Source organism: Ascidia mentula, chromosome 1, assembly GCF_947561715.1.
Source record: "Ascidia mentula chromosome 1, kaAscMent1.1, whole genome shotgun sequence".
Classification (NCBI taxonomy): Eukaryota; Metazoa; Chordata; class Ascidiacea; order Phlebobranchia; family Ascidiidae; genus Ascidia; species Ascidia mentula.
The window spans coordinates 22,300,879-22,322,429 of record NC_138566.1 but is presented as its reverse complement, the minus strand read 5'-3'; the positions used below and the strand labels follow the sequence as shown (position 1 = coordinate 22,322,429).

Here is a 21,551-nt window from a genome sequence, read left to right as displayed (position 1 = left end):
GACCCCCGGAGCGAATTTGCGTCAGAACGAGTTGCAAGTAGTGCAAACTGCCTGTTATGTGTGTTTTGCGGTGACCAGGAAAGCCGGACCGGCTCCTCTACTTGTTGTTGTTTTTCTCGCCGCTCGGTTCACGTAAGTTCCCGGCCTGCGACCTTCAACAAGCGTTTATTGTAAACCTATGAGGTGTTTACGATTTTCTGGATCCCACCCAGCTGGTTTATTGCCAGAAAGCGGTTTACCAATTATACGGTTTTGGCGGTAAATATTTACACCACTTTAAAGTGCTTGTTGCGACTCTCGGCGATAGAGGGTTACGTTATAATTTGCAAATGCGAAAATATAACGTTCATTCAAAGAAAAAGCCACATTTAAATTGCTTCACAATAATTTCGACACTTCCATAACGCGCAGTTTTCATTCAAACTGTTAAAGTTCGTTATGTTTACGGCGGGATTCGAACCCGTAACGCCAGTCTCACAGTTTCCAAGGCCGTATTGTTGTTTAGCGCCAAAACGGTCAAATCAGCTGTTTATGGACAAACGAATTGCTCGACTTCAATCCTGCAGACCAGCAGGTAAGCGCTGCCGTAGACGAACTTTAACGGACATGCGGAAAGGATTTGCAAGAGAACGCCGAACGAGAATATAACGCGGGGATGCAGGTTTGGAAAACAAGACCTTTTGCGGCTGGAAACGAGTTTGGCCGCATAACACTGGTCTTGCTCACAATAAGAAAACTAGCGAGTGCCTTCACTGGGCGGTTTCCTCTGCCGAAGATTGCGGTAACCGGCGAACAGCAATCAAGGAACTGATTGTTTTGCAAATGCAGTTGGGTGACAAAGGCGTGGCGCGCAGTGTTTTAAATCACACGTGTGTTGCAATTAAACGATGTACAGCCGCACCATTTGAAAGTATTTGACCTTTAAAATTAACACTTAGTGGTAAATTTTGCTAGTATTTTATTATAGTTCGTTTAAGTCAGCCGAGGTACACAACATTTTTTTTCGCACGTAGTTGCAACACTGTGCTGTCATAGTTGTGGGTGCCTTGACAAAGACAATACCTGCTATAGCATCGTTATATTCGATTGAATTTTTTTTGTCTGCATGTATACAAAGTGTCCTCAAATTATGGCCAATTTTTCTTCTCTATGTGTGAACCGGTTTATGGTCACAGAGCGCTGCCTGTGGTGGTTGGTGACGCATATGAGTTGCAGCATTGTGGTTCTCATACTTTTTAGCGTATAGGCACTTGGAAAGATTCACCGCATGCACTTTCGGAAGCAGCAATTACAAATCTTTCGGATGATTTTTTTTCCTTTTTTCCATTTTTCAACCGCAAAGGGCAGATTTACCTCGCTATTTGCATACAGCTTTACTAAAAACTAAAATGTTCTTTATTTCAATTGTTACGCGACGCCCATGGAAGTTCAAAATGACGCACCGGGGCGTCGCGTAGAACGATTTTTGGGAACCGCGGAGATTTCGAATACCATTTGTCACGTGGGGATACCGAGATAAGGAAACCTGAAAACTGACAATGTTATGTAACATTTATTGCTGTGACGCGAAGTTTGTCTAAGAGCAACACACCGTCGGGGCAGTTAAATTCACTGGTAACGAAGTAGTTCTACAGCAAAAAATGACAGCGAAAAATATCGACAAAACGCAGTCTTATGGTCAGCACGAAAGCAAATTCCGCAGGGGTAGAACAGGACAGCGATTTGAGATCGTTAATACTGATAGGGCTCAAACACACAAAAAACACAGATTAAAAAAAATCACCCGAAACATGAAACATGGTAGAATCGAAGCAAAAAGGTACAATTACGCAATAAGGTTAAAAAGCAAGGTACGGTTACAAAAGACTACAAAAACAAAGAAAACAGTTAATTAAAAAGTCAATTTGATTCAGCATTTTTGGCATCGTATGACCCGTTCTGTTTTGAATTATAAATAGTACAACCACAATACTAGTGGTTTAATATCATAAAATTGTAAAACAAATCAAAACTTTTTTAAGTAAGCTATTCGATCGTCGCAGAAGTTAATTCGGTCGAATAGGTACAACACTGCTGACAGGTACGACTTTTGATCAAAATTCATGTTCTACATCTATTAATGTCAGTGGTTCCCAACATGGAGTTCGCGAACGCAAAGGGTTCGATGGGATGGTTTTCAGGGGTCGTGAATGCAAAAAAGGTTAGGAACCACTGACCTACAGGGTTTCATTACTTAGAGAAGGATGGTCTGAAAAGTTTATGGAAGAACCAATAGAACGCAACGATTGGTTTGATCAGTTTCTTGCGTTGGCGCCTTGGCGGAGTCGAGGCGGGGTTCATACCGAGTCCAAAACGTCATTATTATTTGATGGCATGAAAATTCCATGTACGGTAAAAACGAGGAGGGACTCATTTTTTGGTAAAGTTTTTCTAGAGCCGGGGAAAATTTCCCTTTGAAACGCCATTACCGGTTGATGCGTGCCAAACCGCAACACGTTTTTAAGGGTTATGTGGCTATTTATGTAGGAACGGAAGCTGAAACCCATCCGTATTTGCACGAGGCAAAAAACGCCGGAAAATTGCATAACACATTGGGTTTTCGAAGTTTTTATCGCAAAAAAAAACGAATTATTTTCAAAATGCAATCGTTTAGGATACTTTGGTTAGATTTTCTTGGTAACGTTAAAGCAGATGGGCTTTATTTTTGTTCCTCAACATTCCGCTGATCATTGCGAAATTTCACTGATGCCATTTCGGAAATACCCCGACGCCGATCTTAACTAAACAAACCATTGTTCGTCGCTTTTCTCACAAACAACGGAATTAAGCCCCACGTTTTCCTGTAGGTCGAAATTTTCCAGCGTGAGAAAAGATTGAAGTCGTAAGACAACGCGTTCCGCCAAGCGTAAACGGGTGTTAGGCGTTAAGCTGGGACGGACAGTGGTACAACGATATGGCTCGAATAAAAAACCCCTTCCCGATGGAACAAGTACACGAGTATGAGAATTGCCAAACGCGTTCGCCATACGAGCCCACGTCCCCATGAGTCAAGCGGAAAAGGCAACTCGGGTTGAAACAAAACCGCACAGCTGTAACATGCCTGTGAGAATACCAGGGTCGCGAGGTCAGGTGCTGGCGGAACGGAAAAAAACATTCACGAAAACAAAAAACGAATCGGTTAAAAACGGATTTTTTTAAAGCACAGATGTTCGATTCGAACACTGTATATGGTGTTGGCAATTGCATGTACTACTGTATAAGGACGCTTGCCCAATAACGACCGACAAGGGGAAACGAATATTTTTAAAACCAGGCTTCATTGCTACGATGACGTATTTTGGCAAAAGGCTGCGCGTGGTTGGTTTTCTCGTTAGTCGGACCTTTTGCTCCATTATTGTTATTGAATTACTTGGTCGGGGTTTTCGCTCTATTAATGTTTATGGAAAAAAGAATTCTCACCAAATGGTCGCCGCCTACGTTCGCCACGTCTTGGCTTCACACACTCCGCTACGCTACAACTATTTGCGTCGAGTCCGGCAATGAATAACATTTGCAGGAAGGTCAACATGTTCCCATCCGAGGGCTGAGATGTACTCAGGCGCGAGAAGGCCAGAACGGCAGACGGTTGAAGTTTGTTGACGGTAAAAGGGCGACGACGACAGCCACCGTTCCCACCACAGCCCGACTAGGGTGCGACGTCTTGTTGACATTCGGCGCCAACATCAAGAGCGTCCTTTTCTCCCGTCGCCAGCGTCGATAAACGTTCGGAAACCGTAGGATTTTCGCTTAAAAACTGCCCGCCGTTGGTTTGGTTCCACACGCCCTCCACCACCCTCCCAACGCATTCGAGCCCGCCGCTTCCTTGATGACGTCATCGGCGGTGGGGTCGCGCGGGGCCGGCTACTGATCTGTGAAATACAAAAACAGTGCGTTTGTTACTTGGGTGGGTTTTAAGGTGACCGGGGTTCGAAAAGTTCGCGTGGGCATTTGGCGACGTGCTGGCCACCGTGGGAGAGTGCCAACCTTTTTGGTCGGATTCTTGGTGCGTCCCGAGGTTAACTGCGGGGTGGTCAAGGACGCACTGAGCACCCGCTTGGCTCGTTGCTGCGTAAGGGTGTCCGGGGCAAAACAGAAAGGTTATTAAAAAAACTTATACCATAACTTCACATGGGTTGGTAAATTGGTTTGTTTCTTCAAATCATTTCTGGCTTTGCTTGTTTTTTTTTACTTGCAAACGGTTCTGTTACAGGGCTACATACATAAAGCGCCTTCTTCTTTCGAAACAGAAAGTCAGTCCTCGCATAATCAACACACACACGAGAAAGGGTTCGTCGAAAAAACGCAAAATTTCAAGTTCCTTTCCATTTTCATTTTCCCGCATAGGAATGTGACCGGAAGGCGGAAGAAGTGGTGACGAAGGGTTGGCTCTCAGTCGAAAGGGCGCGCGTTAATAATTCATTGGGTGAGTAACACACGTCGGACCACGAGACGGGAGCTCGCAATGGGGGCATTCCCCGAGTCGATACGGACGGAATGAAATCAATGTGACTTCCACCGGAAAGTGACAGGCTGCTGGAAAACGCGGGTGTGTGAATGAGTTGGTCGGGTTATCGATGGCACACGGACGGTTATCGTAACGCGATCGTCGTTGCTTGCAGCGGAAAATCGGCAACGCTGCTTGTTTGCTTCCCGCTACACGCTCGAGGGGCGCGCGACCAAAACCTGATTATTCATCAAGACCGCAAACTTCAACTGACGTTAAAGCATGTTGACAATATCGCTATCACCGATCTGTGGTTGCTACAACGACAACTTACGAACATGCTATAAGCGGTGGGACTCCGTACCGGGGTTTCACAAACTGTTACGTTCGCATTCCCCATCAGTTGATTAAAATTTTCTGCTACGCTTCGTGGTTGACAGTCCCATAATTTTTGTATCCAATAAGTTTAATGAAATGACCGAACAACTTCACAAGCATATACAGAGACGGAAAAAATGATCAATTGAAAGTGAGCACGAACGAAATAATTCGCGTACGGTGGCCAAGAGCCCGGGCAGTCTTTAGGTATAGTTTGGGAAATAAATGTGTTTTGTGTGGCGTTCGCGAACTCTTTGCGACCCATGAAATTCGTCTTGCTACCCCCTGTCCTACGCTGTATATTAACTGGCCCACTTCCACTCCTTTTGCATGTACAAATTTGCATCGAGGCAAATACTGGCGACATACAAAGTCCGTCTCTCTGTGACAACGTATCTTACTTATCACAATATTTAATTAAATCTAGAAACGCACACGGGATCACGTTGGAACCGAGGGAACATATATGACCACAGCCGACTCAGCAATGGCGCCGGTCCAGTTTTCAGAGACGGATATAACGCCTTGAATATCCGCTGGGATTCGGAACTTCAACGACTCAACTCATGCTAATGCAAGATGGCGAGACTCACATCAGGTCGAATCTGGCCGCCAGGCGGTGAACAGCAGACGGCGGTATTTTAACGACACGTGGGATTTAACGAATATGTGGAGCTTCAGGATAAATATGATACCAATTAAACCTTTTATTCTTAAGAAGACGAAGTTTTGTCGCAATAATCTCGTTTTCGTTGTTTCGAATGTCTCAAAAGTATCAGTTTTTATCGCAAAATTCGCACATTCGGAATGCTGCCTGAATTTTCCTTGTTGTAAAAAAGAGAACATTTTAAAAGCACAAGAAATAAAAGCCTGAATACCTGCGTAACGAAAGGGAATACGTCACTTTTTCCAATCCCAACAGAAAGGGGAAAATTATACTACGACCAAACACTTCCAAAAATCCCAGTAATTAATTTCAGCTCGACCGGACAAATGAAATGACGTTTACGTGGAGTAAACACGCACAAAAAACGACCCCGAGGTCGATATTTTAATATCCCATGTCATCTGGAAACTGATGCGACTCCAACACAATGGCCGACCTCAAGCTTCCGGGTCAAGCGCACCGGATGTCTAGGTTATACGGGTTCGGGTTTTTTTAGGTGCAGGATAACGGATTGTGGTCGCAGGGGTCTTGGAGGTGCATCACGATTAGCAAAGCCCATGTATAGTGCGAAAGTGGTATTACCGGTAATTACAGATGGGTTTGAGGAATTTTGGTGACCCATCTTATGTGCACTGACAAAGGGCTTGTGTACGTCAGAAGTTACAAGGGGGCGAATTTCGATTTTTCTTGGTCTCAATTTTTAGTGACAGGAGATAATTTTTTTTATAAAAACGAAAGGCAAAATAAGCACAGGAAAAGGACCATTTGAACGCAACTAAAGAGGTTAGTATATAGTGTTATTCCACGAAGGTAAAATTTTTCTGGTGTGGCAAATCTCCTAAATGACGAACTAGCACCAATTTTACATGCGTGGTTGTCGATATAACGTCTTTAAGACCGAATTTGTAATCTTTTGAGAAACCGAAATTAGGGCAAACGGTCGTATTAGTTTAGGGAGTAACTTTTGCAGCTTTGTGCGTTGTAAAACCTTTCATATGTCGAATTGAGTGGTCATTGCGTAACGAATGTGGATGGGCGACTTTACCAATAAACCTGAAACCGTTGACATAACGCTTTAAAGTTTCCATTAGGAGAAAACGCGCCTAGAAGCCAACATCGTGACTCCAGATACACGGTTCAATGTCGAAGCCGGGATGAACGGAATGAAAGCGGGTCACGTTCAAACATGAAGCGGTTTGTGGTCGGCGGATGTAAAAGACAGGACTTTTGTTAGCGTTCTAGGTGTGGCCGAACCTGTGCTCTTAAATATTTACGACACACAGGTAGAAGAAGAGAATACAGCTCACTTACCGTGGTCTCTGGAATCGTGGTGCGGTCGACGTTCGTCCACGGCTGGAGCTCCGCCTAAAAACACAAGGTGGGGTCAGAGTGTGGTTTTGGATTGTTCCGGGAACAATAGCGCGAATGCGGCGATCTGATGCGATAAAGTGATGCTAAATGGATTACAAAGCCGAGTTAGGCGGATGGCTGGGTCGTTACAGGTGAAAACGTGCACCCTCGCGACGGGAATAGAGGACAAGCCTAGCTGTTTGGAACTTACCAACTCAGAGTTGCAAAAGGTGAAAAAACATTGCCAGCCCTGGCCCCGCTGCGCTGTAGACATTGGGGTCACGTTATTGAATACAATCATTGAATTACAGGGAACTGACCAGAGCAAACAATAATAATTTTGTCAACAAGCTGCGGTGGTAAGGTTGTTATACCAGCCGTCTACCCCGGCCAAGTCTGCAAATGAGCTCCCCAGTCCCAAGGGAATACATCGGCGGGGAAACGGGCGGCGGGGGTCGGTCGATGTCAGCGCGAATCCCGATAAGTGCACGCTGGCTGTCGCCCAGCTTTGCATGGCTATTACATGGCGCAGTTCTCGTTGATCAATAAGGCGAGTGGTGCAAGGACAAAGCAGCTGCGCGACACAATGAATTTGCATGCGGTCGAACAGGCGATTGATATTGCCTTAGCTTAGGAAATACGCAACAAGGCGACAGTCTGGACTTGAGCATTGCGAAATTTCCACGATCAAGGACATTCTCAAAACCTTGTATTTCGCAACACAAAACCTAATACAGTGGCTTCAGTGAAAAGATATAAACAATGCCGCAAAATTTTAACCCCGCAAAAAAAAATACACGTAGGTCTAAATTGTTTAATGCACCGACTGTACAGAGTCAGATCATAACTTGTTACGAAGAGATTCGCGGTTCGAGCGACGGGAAATCGATGAAGCGAACCTCCCTAAGGATCACCCGCCTGTCGGAGAATCACATTTGCACGAGACGGCGTTCGGAACGCACCAGGCCACCTTGCCGCCAACTGCAAGCCGATTCGGAGACCAAATGATTGACAGAGATTATCTTGTTCGCTCTCGCGAGTCTGATATCATGCTTAATCAATGGGTGCGATGACCCACTGTCGTTAATATAGGTTATTGTTTGTTACCGATACAGGCATAATGGGGTCGCGGTGCCTGGTGCAATAGGCCAATAAGGATATTTAAACAGGTGCTTGTCGAGAACCGATTGCACAGTCGGTATGCACGCTGTGCTTGCAATGACACTTTGAACAAGGGCAATTGTAGCTCTATTGTAAATGCGATCGCCCGGTTCACAACCATTTTGGAAAATCAATGCGCAGCCATCCCACATTAATGTAGTTTAAAGATGAATCAATGTAAAGATTTTCAGTGTAGTTGCGAATACTCTGACCCAATGGTTGCAAAGCTGAATCTGACGTGTTGTTGTTATCGCATTGTCAATTCCATCAAAGTATTGCCTAAAGTTTCAAGTGTTCTTGCGGGAAGAAAAGGATGTACATACTTTCTTTTCCGCCTCGCAATATCTTGTCACTAGTGTTCATTATTTAAATACTTGTGGCATTGGAAAATTTCTAACAAGCTCTTATCTTTAAAAGCTTGCGGTGGTTGTCATTGAAATACTTGTGGCATTGAAACCAATTTCCTATCAGCCCATGCCCAATTTAACCAGTAAGTGGCAAAAATTCCATGCATTTTAAACGCACACCTTGTCGTAAAAGCAAACCAAGTTGACCTCCCTTAATTGTTATTTGCACTCGTTATAGGCCACTGTTACAAGGTAGTTGGCTGATTTTCCCTGCTTGAAAACTACACAGCGGGTTTGCAAGTAGCAATTAAGTCAGGTCGAGGCGAGTAAAATTAACGCGGGAATTTTACGGTGAGTAAGCAACCGGTGCATCTCACATGACCGATTAGCGGGCATTTTTTTTCACAACCAAATCGGCAGTTTACAACACAACTGCGACACCAACCGGAGTGCGGCTTGCTTGTTGATCACGGGGAGGGGAGATTTGTCCGAAACAATGCCAGGCGCCACATGCATGGTTTTTAAATATGGCAGCTTATGACAAAAGTTATCTGCAAAAAGCACAAACACCGTGCGTAACAATCATAACATGGTTAGATGTTTTTGTTGTGGTATTATTTGTTCCAGTCACAGTAAGTTGCACTGATGAGACCTAAGAGGTTGAAACGGTGGCCATCTGTATGTAGCTCACAGAATTCATGAGACTCCAAAACATCCCCGAAAAATGTTGACAAGATCCAACGCAAAAACCGCATCAAACTATGGACTTTTTTCGCAACCTATTCATCGAATTTGAACAAATCAGATTGAAAAATCGCCAAAAATAGATTCGATCTCAAAATGAAACTAATCAACAGTAAGCAAATCTACCTTTCTCTCAAACAAATAGGTCATAAATCATTATATCACTTACTTTTTAACCTTAGACTTCTCACAATCTTTGAGTGACTGGGAGCGTGTCGTTTCCGTATAGGCAGCTCCGTAAAGCTCGTCGTCGTGTCCCCCACCCTGACGCTGGTGTTATGAGAAGGTGCAGTTTCCGTGCCGCGGTCTGAACCGTGTTCGTTATTGGATTTAGAAACACTTTTATCCGCGTTTTGCGACCTCGCTGGCAAGTTCGTATCTTTATTGCTCTCTTCCGCCACCTTGTGAGCTTGCGACTCTTCAATTGTCTGTTGATTCTGGTCGCTTGGTGACGCCGCGGCGCGCTCGACAGCAGTAACGCGGTTGTCAAGCTCCTTATCATTTTCAACCAGGACGGTTAGTGTACTGTTGAGATTTTTGAGTCGCTGCAAAAAAACAAGTACACGTGAGTAACTAAACTTTGAATTATTTAAACTACGTCAGTTAAGCAAACAGCCTGAATAAAACCACATTCATAAGTGCGTTATATCGCCGAAAATCACTATGTCGTTTTTATCACAGCAAAGTCAGGTAATATGATTTTGAAATAATTTTCGTAAAGCCTCCAAGTAAGTTTGCGATGTCCCAGCTACATTAAACCGACGCACCATTTTGGGAACTCTGGTGCATGGTATAAAACAACAACTGCGCGCAAGACGCTCGACGTGGTATATGTGGTCCAAATTTAAGAGCAAGCGCAAGTTGGGCACATGGCAAAGATGGTCTTCCAGGAGTTGGTCGTGAATTATTGATGTTCCCAATTTTATCACGTTCTACTTATGCCGCTTTCCAACGAGCGGCTCGCGAAGACAAGTTCAGAATTAAACGCTCGCCTTAGTCCAGTGCATTCTGAACTTGAAAAACAAAACAAAAACAGATATACAAAAACACAACACATGACAGCAGCATTGAGAAATGCATTACAAAATATATTTCCTTCAAAACACAGTCCAATATCTTCTAAAAAGTAGCATCTGTAAATAACTGTGTTCCATTGAAGATGTGGTGGCCTACAGCTTGGAAACCACTGCTCTTAGCGCATAATACCAAACATCCCACAAACGTTGAAACGAGTGCACACAACCACCGATAAGCCCACAACAATGGCTCAGTTTATGACAACAACAATTGAATTTATTGCCCTTGTATTGCCTCGCATGCCATGGAATGGTCACGGGGTTGCAATAACGGCTTTATGCTTTAGGTTTAATGGCTTGATTGCTTTAATTGTGTGGGGGTGTTTGTGAGGTAAACGACCGTGTAGGTCAAGATAGTTCCTTTCGCCATAGAACAACACCAGTGCGATTGACGTGATCTTTCTTGATGTTGCCAATGTTAATATACAAGACGGACTAAACGTTTCACGTAACTTAAGGTTTGCTTCTGACCGGTTCTACATGACACAGATATCAATCTTTACCAATTTTTCACATGTGGACATGGATTGCCAAACCAAAGTTGATTGACACAAAGCCAGGGTTCGAAGCACAACGGATCTTCCGAACTGGGGAATTACCGAAAGTGAAACACAAACTCTTGGTCTTCGACCATCCGGTGCGGTTTGATTGAAAAACAATGCAAAGGATGCGGCGGGCGCCGTGCACATATAGCAACATAAACAACAGCGTGATTAAGCCTGTTTATGTTACAGGTTACAATCGATTGTATCGCATGTTTGCTTACAATAGTGGGAAATGGCTTGTAAACAAGCGCTCTGCGACAACATACAAAAAGCACTGAATCACCTACCCGTCCCACTCGTGTTACGTCATCATGTGTAGCCTTCTGATCCTCTGCAAGTGACGTGATTTGCTGGTTGAGGGCGGAGACGTCGTCCGTCTGGTCTTCGAGCTGCACAGGAAAACATAACAGTGTTTTACAATAAGCCCAAATTGTTAGGAAATATGTTTTGTGTAATTCCTATAAATACAACTTCCATGGTGCCGTGGACACGATTGTCTTTACTGTTACGAAACAATATGCAAACAATAACTTCCTTGATGTTTATTACGAGTACGACCTATTTCAACGTGCACGCCATCTTAATACAGTGCATGGTGTGCGTCCGGTTCTAATCAATCAGCATATGTGCCAAATATTTAACCATTGCTGCTGCAGCCACAGAGCGCCCACAGAATGTTCGTCAGCAAAAAGTCAAGGCACTTGACAAAAACCCCGCGTCCTGAAAAATCACCTTGTTTTGAATCCATCAAAGTATGGACATTGTTTGGTGCCGTGACTGAACACACCTACGCAGTGGGAAATGCCTGTATGCAAGTACCCGACCTATATGCAGCCAACCCCTGTTTTACTGTAAGGGCTATTTTACTTTCAGTTCTACAAACTCGTTGTATCTCCAGCACAACCAATGAAAAATGTTGAAAATCCTTTAAAAGTGTAGTGTGGTAATGGGTCATTGTGTTACACCCAACATTTAAACTAGAGGTGTTGGACAACACTAAATAACAGCCGTATTTCCGAGTATACAAAAAAGATATGTAGTGGAGTTTAACGCTGATGAAAAAACAATGAGTGCTGAGCAAAACTTTCAAGTCCATCTTTTTTTTGAAAAGATGTTTTTATTATTAGCCGAAAAATTCATTTCGTCCTGAAAATGGCTAACAATAAAAAAAACATCTTTAAAAGAGCTGTCTGAAAAATTGACTTGAAAGTTTTACTCAGCAATGGTGGAGTTTTACTTTGTTTTTTTTACAAAAATTTGTTACGAGAAGTTGACCACAATGTCTGTGCAAAATTTTTGAGCAAGGGTGACCCAAAAACCTATAAACTGACGCTGCAAGCCACCTCATATGCACAGAACGCATCAAACGCGTTGCATGTTGTGATACTGCAGAAGTAGTAAGTAGTCACCAACGCAGGTAACTGTTATGATGATACCAACGTGCTGCAAAAAAAGAATTGTGATGGACTGTCATTTGACACGTTTTCTAGACACAAATTTATGCGACCAGATGTGATATCGATTGACAGCACAGGCAAAATATAGTTTCGATACAGGAAAGGCTCACTTGGCACATATCTCATTTCTTACATTATGCCTAAACCTGAGGAGAACTTTCGATAAGTAACACGCCTTACATAATCATGCTTATTTTTGCCGTCACAGGCGTTTTGTTGTGGAATGAAAAGTTAAATAACTTCCCTTTATGCTCAAACGAGCGCGACGAGGCGAGTGGTAAGAGTGTGACCGAGCTTTACAGATGAGCATACCGTTTCAATTCTGCGTCTTAAAGCTTCCATTGTGTCGTTTACCGCGTGGTCGTGCCTTTCCAGAGCAGTTGCGTAACGTTGCGGAAGGTTGCCAGTCGTCCATTCCTGAAAAAACGAAATTAAAACTGTTTCCTTCACGCCATTGGTAAAATGCATGCCTTGTAAGCACTCTATAGAAAAACGATTCGTTTAAGCTTTTACATTTTAATGCACTACCATCATATCAAATGACAACACAACAATTTACAAACTAGTTTTTATACACTAAGAAAAATATTCAAACTACACATGCAAAGTCGAATATTTTTATGTGACCCTGTATGGCATGTGCTCCACCTTATTGTGAATAAAATTATATTTGATTAAGAAAAACCACTATTCCTTATTCAGTTCATCAAAGTTGATAGTGCAAGGAGTTTAAACTGCGCTTCAGACTGGATTGAGAATGACAAAAACAAATAGGACAATAACCACGGGCAAAACGGACGTAAAAGTTACACACATGGGCTGATATCACTATGCAGTCATGAACACTCACGTAGGCGACCTAATTTGACACATGGTTTATGACACCGCATGATACTGTCCGCTCCAACTACAATTCCAATCATGGCGGAGCTTGGAAATATGAAATATTTATTGGGTTGAAGATTAACTTCTAAGTCGGCTTGTGGCAAAAAACAGCTGCGCAGAGTTTTCAATCAAGGCCTCTTTAAAACACTATTGGGCTGGTCACTGCCCAAGAGGCTTTGAAACCTCTACAAAAAATACAATAATAGTGGCCTATGTCCGCACGAAATCACATAACCAATGGCCGACAGCCTGGCACTTACTTTTGTACAACAGCTTCAGGGCATTGTACTGATCGAAAATATAAGGATATGCACGCTGATGCCACTTTTTACCGCCTATAAAATAATGACCGCGCCCCCGGCGAAAAAATTGTCGCTAAATTTTAAGCATAAAAGGACATTCTGATGGTCTTCAAGCAATGTCTCGGAGTCTTAACATTGTTAAACACTATACCTAGCGCACAAATAAGAAAAGTGTGTTTATTAGCAACTCCCTAGTATCTACAACCCAGTATTGTATACCTGCATAATTCTTTATTATTGGTTTATCATTTAATTATTACTAGGTCCTATAAACAGTAAAGCATATAGCGAGCATGTCCAAGACACCATATGTTAATTATAAGACATAATCGGGTGCATACCTGATGATTGGCTTTCACTAAGTCGCCCAGAGCGTTCAATTCTTTGGAAATGCGATCGTTTTGGGCATCAACCTCCTGTTGGGATGAGTCGACATTTTGCAAGGAATCGCGCAAACGTGCAATTTGTGACGTGATATCGTTTACATCCTGCACGAAAAGACGAAAAGTTACAATTGTGAATCAACGCGATGCTTTGTGGTTGGAATAGCGCTGACGCAGCATTCGGTGTAGGAAATACTCAGCTACCCCGTGTTTGCCGTCGCCCTTTCGGCAAATAAGATCGATATGGAGCACTTTCCAAATTAAAGCTTCTTATGGCAACAAAAAACGCTGATGTACTCCTTGATTTGAATGTGGTGCTTGCCCATTCTTTCAAAGTGCTTCTTTAAGGGTTAAGAACATACTCGATTTTACATTCTCTAAGTTTGGTTGTATTGGCATGTGCTTTTCAAATTTTCCAAACAAAAGTCATTTTAAATTTAAGATCCAATAACCATTTCCGCCTTCCATGATTGTTGTAAAAAACTGATTACAACTTTATCTTTACATATAATATCAATAGGCAATACATATGTTAATCTTGAAAGGCAAAATACATGTGCAGTCAATAAATATGGCTGTAAGGGCCAGGACATTATAACAAAACCTGTAGACACAAAATCCACAAAGGGTCAGCTGCCTCAAGTCACTGTAATCATCTGATGCAATGACTAAGCAATCAAACATTCTTTGGGCCATTTAAGCCACCAGTGTTGACTCAGGGGCGGTGCCTGTAGTTGTTTTATGGGTAAATGTTGTCAAAGTCAGATACAACTTAGTCGCTTACCCTCTGTAAAGAACCCAGTCCCTCCTGAAGCACAGGAAGAACTTCTGCAAAAGTCTCCGCTGGCATTTGCTTTTCCACCTTAAAAGTATAAGTGTGAAAAAGACTGATACCTGTTGTATTTTTAACTTTCAAGGGTCAGTTGCCTTCATTCGACAAAATAATGTATATTTACGTAAACCCTACACAGCAATAATGCATGACAATTACTTTTAACTTTTAGCTTGAAAATCTTTTACAAACATTAGACTTAATATTTTCCAAAATCTATGAGCAATATATGAATAATTCCTATTTATATTGATGGTTTATAACAAATATATACAAAACATATAGCACTTGCATTTGATTATATCTGTAAAAATCAACACATGAAAGATCAAAAGGCACATCATCACAGTAAATCTCTATACCAATGTGTTTATATTATTTTAGCCTACCTTTGAATTAACTTCTGCAAGATGCGACTGGATTGCTTGTATGTCACTACTGCCTTGCTGTATATCCCGCTGCAGTTGACTGACAACAGACTGCAAATCCACTAATGTTGCTGGTTGGTCTGATTTCCACCTCTCAACTATATTATTTTAATACCAATTAATTTATGTAAGTTGTTGCAAAACATAAAAAAATGAAACACAAGGAACCACATAAATTACTGTGCAGTGACTTTAGTCTAGCTCCAAACAAAACCCATCTTTACAGCAACACAGTTACATACTTTTATAAACTCTGTCTTTGATGTGGTCTAAATCTGATTTAAGTTGGACCTGCATCCAAACAATTCCAATGGAGCTGGTAACGCAAGCTGCCACAAGAGCCAGAATACAAGCTGGCAAGCATATGTGGAAAGCCCTCTTTGAAGTACAGCCAACCTTGGAATGGTGTGTTATCGGTCGATTATGCCTTAAAAACAAAGACAAAAGCATCTTTTCAACAACATTCACATCTTCATATGGTAAAAAGCCACATAGTCCTGTTATGCTAGGTTTAATATCAAATCCTCAAGGAGTAGTTTGTGAACTATGGTTTATAAAAGCACTTGCTCTTGATAAAATTACCTAGATGTCATGTTTTCATATGGTCGCATTGGGGCAAAATAGGTGTCAACATCACGGGATGAGGAACTGACAAAATTGCTCGAATGGTGAGAAGATTTGTGCAATTGCTCATAACCACCAGATTTTGGTCGATCACCTGCACAAAAACATAATATTTTGATAAAACCACTTCCACAAATTTCAAAAATATTTTGATGCTAAGGTAGGCTAATATTCTAGCTCCAGGGACGACTTGTTTGCTTACTAATTAAGGCATCGAGTTCCTTTCTTTTTTTCATTCGTTTTCCAGCAACCACAAACTTTTGTGTCCTAAGGCCAGCATTGGTAGGCATGGAATCCAGAAAACTAACCCTTAGTTTACACAAAAACTTGCTTAACCTACAAGCTACAATCCACAATCACATAAATAGGTTGTTCACTGAGATTTGTCATTGAAAAGCGTCAATACCAAACAAACATCAGTGTGGGTCCGTAACTACTGGTGCGCTAACTTCTTAGTGTGCTTAAAGATGCGGCAATCAATAACAATCAATAGCACATATGCGTGAGCGTGACCAGGGCCAGTCTGCGTCATGCCCCTCTCCTCCGCCTCCCGACGTTTCATTGGCGTTCATCTCATCACGCCACCACATGAACCACATTACGTGACAACCCATAAAGTACATTTTCCTTAAAAGAGGAACTAGTAAGGTAAAAAAGTAATAGGTTTCCTATGCACTAAACTAAAATATCAAGAAGGACACTTCACGTTAACGAAAAAAATATGCAACCTTGCTGCAAAATTATTAGGCAGACGTCCTCATTTAATTATGATTTCTATTTTACTACATGCTGTAAAAAAACTTCGTACTTTTTCCAGTAAATCACTTTTGAGTATTATCTGACTCTCATTTTCCTTAAGGTTGCAAAAACGTTTCAACAAGCATTTATATCAGTTTTTTGCCATTTGAATTGGAAAACTTTGCTACCTCAAGACACGTTATTAAAACGCAATTTGCGTTCTCACCTATGTTCCTTCGCCAATGTTCCACAAATATGAAATACACACATACTAATGTGTCACCTAAACTACATAACCTTTCATTTTCTCAGACCCAACCCGTACTTAGGGCAAACGAATTTGGCCTCGGGGCAAATCAACGTACAAATTTTAGCATTGTCCATACATGATAACAAAACTAGCCTGTGATGCTTTGGAAATACCAAGTGTGTTGTCTGGCAGTATCTGCTGTTGTTGTTCTCACAATTTTCTACCTGCAAGCTGGCAGTAAGCTATTAACCGAAGTCAAATATGACTCTAGAATTGTCACAGAAACCGAGCTTGCAGAGTTGGTACCTCGAGAAGACCCATCAAGATGTCCAGATATTAAGGAATCAGATTTTAGCAGCAACAGCACAAAATGGGGAAACCACAGGTTGGCGGTTCTTGTTCCCTATAGGGGAGCCTTCGAAGAACTTCTAGTATTTGCACCTTATCTTCATAAGTTTTTAAATGAACGCCGCGTTAGACACGATATCATGGTAATACACCAGGTGGACACATTCCGGTAAGTAGTCTAGGCTACCAACAGTATTAAAAATTAAAAAAACAACAACAACAACTGTTTTGCAATCATAGCTTTAATAAAGGATCACTGATCAATATCGGATATCTTATGTCGAGAGATAACTTCGATTATCTGGCGATACATGATATCGACATTTTGCCGGTGAATCCTCACTTAAACTACAGCTACCCGGAAAAGGTACAATACCCTATAGACAAAACACTGATAAAAGTTTGTAATATCTATCCCCGGTTTTATTTGAAGGGACCTTACCACATGTCTTCGCCGGAATATCATCCGCAATACCATGGCACGCGTTTCGTCGGGGGCATTTTGCTCCTCACCCACGAACAATTTAAAAAGGTATCTTTGGTATATTGATTTATCTATGAGGTAGGCCTGCATAGAGTTACACTTTATATGTCCTATACAACATATTTCTGCAGTCTCGCGGCATGACCAATGGATATTGGGGATGGGGAGCAGAAGACAACGAGTTTTATTCTAGAATGAAGAACGCGAAACTTGAGGTAACATAATTTCTTGGAAAAGCGCGTGTTCTGAAGTTTTATTTATAGGCCTACTTGTTTTTTAAAGATCCATCGACCAACTGGACTGACGACTGGTTTAAAAACCTTTCGAAATCTCCATGATGACAAAAAACGAGTTCGCGATAAAACAAGATTTAACGAGGAAGGAAAGGTTGGTATTGAAATCATTTCTTACCTTTTGCGTCATAAAGGTCATGCGGAAATGAATGAGTTTTGTGTGCTTGATATTGATTTTACATTCGAAAGTCGGAATCTGCTCTTTTGTGTCTTAAAAATCAGGGCCTTCAAACTATGGGTCGCGACGCTGGAATTTGCACACAAAATGCAACATATAACTTTAATATTTCACAAGCTACATCTCTAGACACGTGTGCCACGTCAATATACATAAACCCGTCAGTCGTTTTATTATGATTGTATTTCAAAATATATCGGGAATTCTGATGACAAACAAGTGCCGCGGTATAGCAATTAAAAGGTATCACAAACAAAAATCCTTGGTATATAAACTATACATTTCTCTTGCAGAATGTGTTTAAGATCGACCGACAAACCGGGTTTCACAACGTGAAGTACAAGTTGATGAACAAAATGCAACTCACAATCGACGAAGCCCCGATTTCTCTGTACAACGTGGAGTTGAAATGTGACAAATATGCCACCCCGTGGTGCGACCCAAACTACAAAGGAAACAATTCTTATAGGAATCTAACCGAACCCTCTATTTAATCCGCCAAACAAAAAAACATACTGTGTTGTTGGAAGAGGTTTAATTGCGTTTTGTGCATTTATAATCTCGACAAGATCATGTGAAGATTGAATACTATTTATACATTTTTCATATGCCAGCCGTGGGCAAACTCGCAGGCCCACAAGCAAAGGAAAATTTTACAGATGTTGAATTGCTGTGGTCAGTTTGTTGTTAAATGTAAGCCAGAAAACGGCGTTCCTGAAAAATAATTTAATTTCGTGTAGATTTAATCATTCTGGTAAAAGAGTTTTTTACTTTCTTCACTGGACAGAAAAAAAAGTGGAAGAAACGATCAGATATGTTGGGTTTAAATAAGCGTGGTGATGTGCTCTCTTGTAAAGTGGTTTCGCAACGCCACAGATTTATCTTCACTTGCGTCGATTGTAAAGCTTTCCACGTTGCTCTGTGCTGGCCACACCATCTGACGTCAAAATGTACAGCTGCTGATTTGATTGTGTTCATTTTATGAGTATTTGGCAGCTATACATGCTATTTCGTGTAACAATGGCTGTCAATCTAGGGTCGCAGATTCCATTGTCTTGTTGTATTACGGAAGCAGTTAAAACAAACAGGCAACGTGGCAAAATATTCACAATTACGAGGAGTCAAAGTATACAATATTTTTGTCACTGTTGGTTTTTCAAGCATTCTCGTCATCGCTAAACAACAATTAACGCACCTGTTGCTTTTCTTTTTTTAGAATCAAAACCAAAGGTACATGTTGAGATAAACAATTGAAGCAGCTAGGAAAGGGAAATTTAACAAAAATACAGTGGAACGAAAGAGATTGGGAGTAAAAATCATTGATCAAGAAGACAAATTGGTTGCAAACATTTCTGCAATTTCTGAGGTAGGCTATACAACCGCATGAATTGAGCTGGTGTTTGTATGATATTTCAAACTTATTAGTTATAGTGACACATCTTTTCTGCTCTCATTAAATAATATTTGACAAATGTGTAATGTTGGGTACCCAATACTGTATGTGTGTACCCTTTGATTTTATCAGATACAACGGGCAAAACCATTTCTGCTCCGGGACAAATCAGCGTACAACTTTTGGGCTCGCCTATAAATGATCAGAAAATCCCTACTTGCCATGCTTTGGAAGATCAAAGTGTGTTTTGTTGTAGTGGCTGCATTTGCCATGATTTTGACTTTATTCCACGCCAAGATCAAGATATTCACCGAATTTAAGTATGAGGTCATTTCCAACCATTCTGACATCGAAAGGTTGAACTTTAGTCATCAAGATTCTAGCAATAAATCAGAGTTTAGCAACAGAACAGAATGGGGAACCCATAGACTCGCGGTGCTTGTTCCCTACAGAGAAGCCTTCGACGAGCTGTTAGTATTCGCACCTTATCTTCATAAGTTTCTAAATGAACGACCAGTTACAAAATACTGATAAAAATGTTCACTTCCATATCCGGTTTTATTGAAGGGCCCATACCTCATGTCTCCGCCGGAATATCATCCGCAATACCACTACAAAAGATTTTGCTCGGGTGTACTGCTTCTCACCCACGAACAATTCAAAAAGGTAAAGGTGTTTTGAAGCGTGCTCGGAGACGTCTTGCATTAACCTACAAGTTTTTCTGCAGTGTCGCGGAATGAGCAATACATTTTGGGGGTGGGGGAAAGAAGACGATGAGTTTTGTCTCAGAATGAAGGACGCAAAATTTGAGGTAACATAAGTTCTTGTTGGATAGCAGGCGATACGTCGGTGAATATAAGTCACGTTTTAATGTGCCAGAAGAACAGACTATTAAAACATAATGTGCTTGGCAGCAACAGCAACATTATAATTTCTTGGTAAAGCGCATGTTCCGAAGTTTTCTGTAGGCCTATTTGTTGTGAAAGATCCATCGACCAACTGGACTGACGACTGGTTACGAAACCTTTCTAAATATCCACGATGACAAAAAACGAGGCCGCGATAAAACAAGAAATCACGAGGAAACAAAGGTTCGTATTGAAACCTATTCTTACCTTTTGCGTCATAAAGGGCATTCAGTAATAAAATATGTAAGCAGCATACAGATGGCCACTGTTTCGACCTGTAAGGTCTCATCAGTGCAGCTGGTGTGACTATCAGACGACTTTGCTGACCAAACGGCCAAGCAAAGACTTCCACTTTGTGGTGACTATACAACCATCGTAATGCGTTGCTGGGCACCAAACTATGTGCAACCTTACGGAGTAAACAAGGTGGAAACACTATGGCCAAGCAATGCTTAACCAATAAAATGGTTTGCTGTGCACATTAATTTTGCATCTGAAAGTTGGAATCTTCCAAAAGGGTTCGCGACCATAGATGCGGGAGTTGTGTGACAAATTTTTGAAGGTCGCAATGTAGTATGACACACAAAATACAACATGTAAATGCACTTTTTCACAAACTACGTCTCCTAACACGTTTCCTGGGTGAAAAGACCCTTTTCATTATAAGTTATTTATGAAACAGATATAGAAAATTAGATGGCTATCCAACAAGGGTCGCAGTACATTTTAATCAAAAGCAATTGCGAGCGAAAAAATTGGGAAGCTCTGCCTTTAAGTTTATTATTTTTTTTTTACTTGCAGCATGTGTTGAAGATCGAACGGGAAACCGGATTTCACAACGTGGAGTACAAGTTGATGAACAAAATGCAACTCATGATCGATGCAGCCCCGGTTTTTTTGTACAACGTTGAGTTGAAATGTGACAAAAATGTTACTCCATGGTGCGATCCAAACTACGAAGGAAACAAAACACATTCGGTTGTTTAATCCACCAAACAACATTTATTGGTTTTATTGTATTAGTTTAGAAATGCTTACTTGTAAAGTTTTTATTTCTAGATTGCATGCTGCGTCATTCAGTTAAAATGCTTTGATTTGTTTGTTGAGGCCAACAGTGCAAATTGATCAGTTTCAAAAACTAAAATCGTTTAAAAGTTGTTTTTGGTATTTCGTGGCCTATGTGATTTGAATGAATGAAGCGCTTGTAACACAAACGTACATCTATACCGCTTAAACGCAAGTTACAGAAAACATCCACTTCTCTACACCATTTTATCACTGCACCTACCATCACACT

The 21,551-nt window shown here is 41.5% G+C and overlaps 3 protein-coding genes across 3 annotated transcripts; 2 read left to right on the top strand and 1 right to left on the bottom strand.

The window, feature by feature from the left end:
* Positions 1 to 1,533: 1,533 nt before the first annotated feature.
* LOC145900635 (uncharacterized) lies at positions 1,534 to 16,001 on the bottom strand. Its single transcript, XM_082988871.1, has 11 exons — positions 15,865 to 16,001; positions 15,621 to 15,756; positions 15,281 to 15,465; positions 15,000 to 15,136; positions 14,563 to 14,640; positions 13,737 to 13,883; positions 12,521 to 12,625; positions 11,039 to 11,140; positions 9,300 to 9,675; positions 6,840 to 6,893; positions 1,534 to 3,908 (listed from the first exon to the last, which is right to left on the bottom strand). The coding sequence occupies exons 1-11, from the start codon at positions 15,950 to 15,952 to the stop codon at positions 3,901 to 3,903; spliced, it is 1,416 nt and encodes a 471-aa protein (XP_082844997.1). The 5' UTR covers positions 15,953 to 16,001; the 3' UTR covers positions 1,534 to 3,900.
* An 807-nt stretch (positions 16,002 to 16,808) lies between these two features.
* Positions 16,809 to 18,447, top strand: LOC145889664 (beta-1,4-galactosyltransferase 7-like). The gene is made up of 6 exons (XM_082980661.1): positions 16,809 to 17,167; positions 17,239 to 17,365; positions 17,432 to 17,530; positions 17,614 to 17,697; positions 17,765 to 17,869; positions 18,247 to 18,447. Exons 1-6 carry the CDS (start codon positions 16,809 to 16,811, stop codon positions 18,445 to 18,447), a joined length of 975 nt encoding a protein of 324 aa, XP_082836787.1.
* A 1,097-nt stretch (positions 18,448 to 19,544) lies between these two features.
* LOC145889655 (beta-1,4-galactosyltransferase 7-like) lies at positions 19,545 to 21,241 on the top strand. The gene is made up of 4 exons (XM_082980649.1): positions 19,545 to 19,820; positions 19,914 to 20,012; positions 20,074 to 20,157; positions 21,056 to 21,241. Exons 1-4 carry the CDS (start codon positions 19,545 to 19,547, stop codon positions 21,239 to 21,241), a joined length of 645 nt encoding a protein of 214 aa, XP_082836775.1.
* The last annotated feature ends 310 nt before the right edge of the window (positions 21,242 to 21,551 follow it).

Bases quoted from the DNA above. Each gene is read 5' to 3' on its own strand.
- LOC145889664 (XM_082980661.1), top strand. From the start codon at position 16,809: ATGCTTTGGAAATACCAAGTGTGTTGTCTGGCAGTATCTGCTGTTGTT. The intron at 17,531-17,613 runs GTATCTTTGGTA...ATATTTCTGCAG, and splicing joins CCCACGAACAATTTAAAAAG to TCTCGCGGCATGACCAATGG. The intron at 17,698-17,764 runs GTAACATAATTT...TGTTTTTTAAAG, and splicing joins TGAAGAACGCGAAACTTGAG to ATCCATCGACCAACTGGACT.
- LOC145900635 (XM_082988871.1), bottom strand. From the start codon at position 15,952: ATGCCTACCAATGCTGGCCTTAGGACACAAAAGTTTGTGGTTGCTGGA. The intron at 15,466-15,620 runs GTAATTTTATCA...TTTGTTTTTAAG, and splicing joins TATGAAAACATGACATCTAG to GCATAATCGACCGATAACAC. The intron at 6,894-9,299 runs GTAAGTGATATA...TTGTGTTTTTAG, and splicing joins GAGAAGTCTAAGGTTAAAAA to GCGGAGCTCCAGCCGTGGAC.
- LOC145889655 (XM_082980649.1), top strand. From the start codon at position 19,545: ATGATCAGAAAATCCCTACTTGCCATGCTTTGGAAGATCAAAGTGTGT. The intron at 19,821-19,913 runs GTATTCGCACCT...GTTTTATTGAAG, and splicing joins AAGCCTTCGACGAGCTGTTA to GGCCCATACCTCATGTCTCC. The intron at 20,013-20,073 runs GTAAAGGTGTTT...GTTTTTCTGCAG, and splicing joins CCCACGAACAATTCAAAAAG to TGTCGCGGAATGAGCAATAC.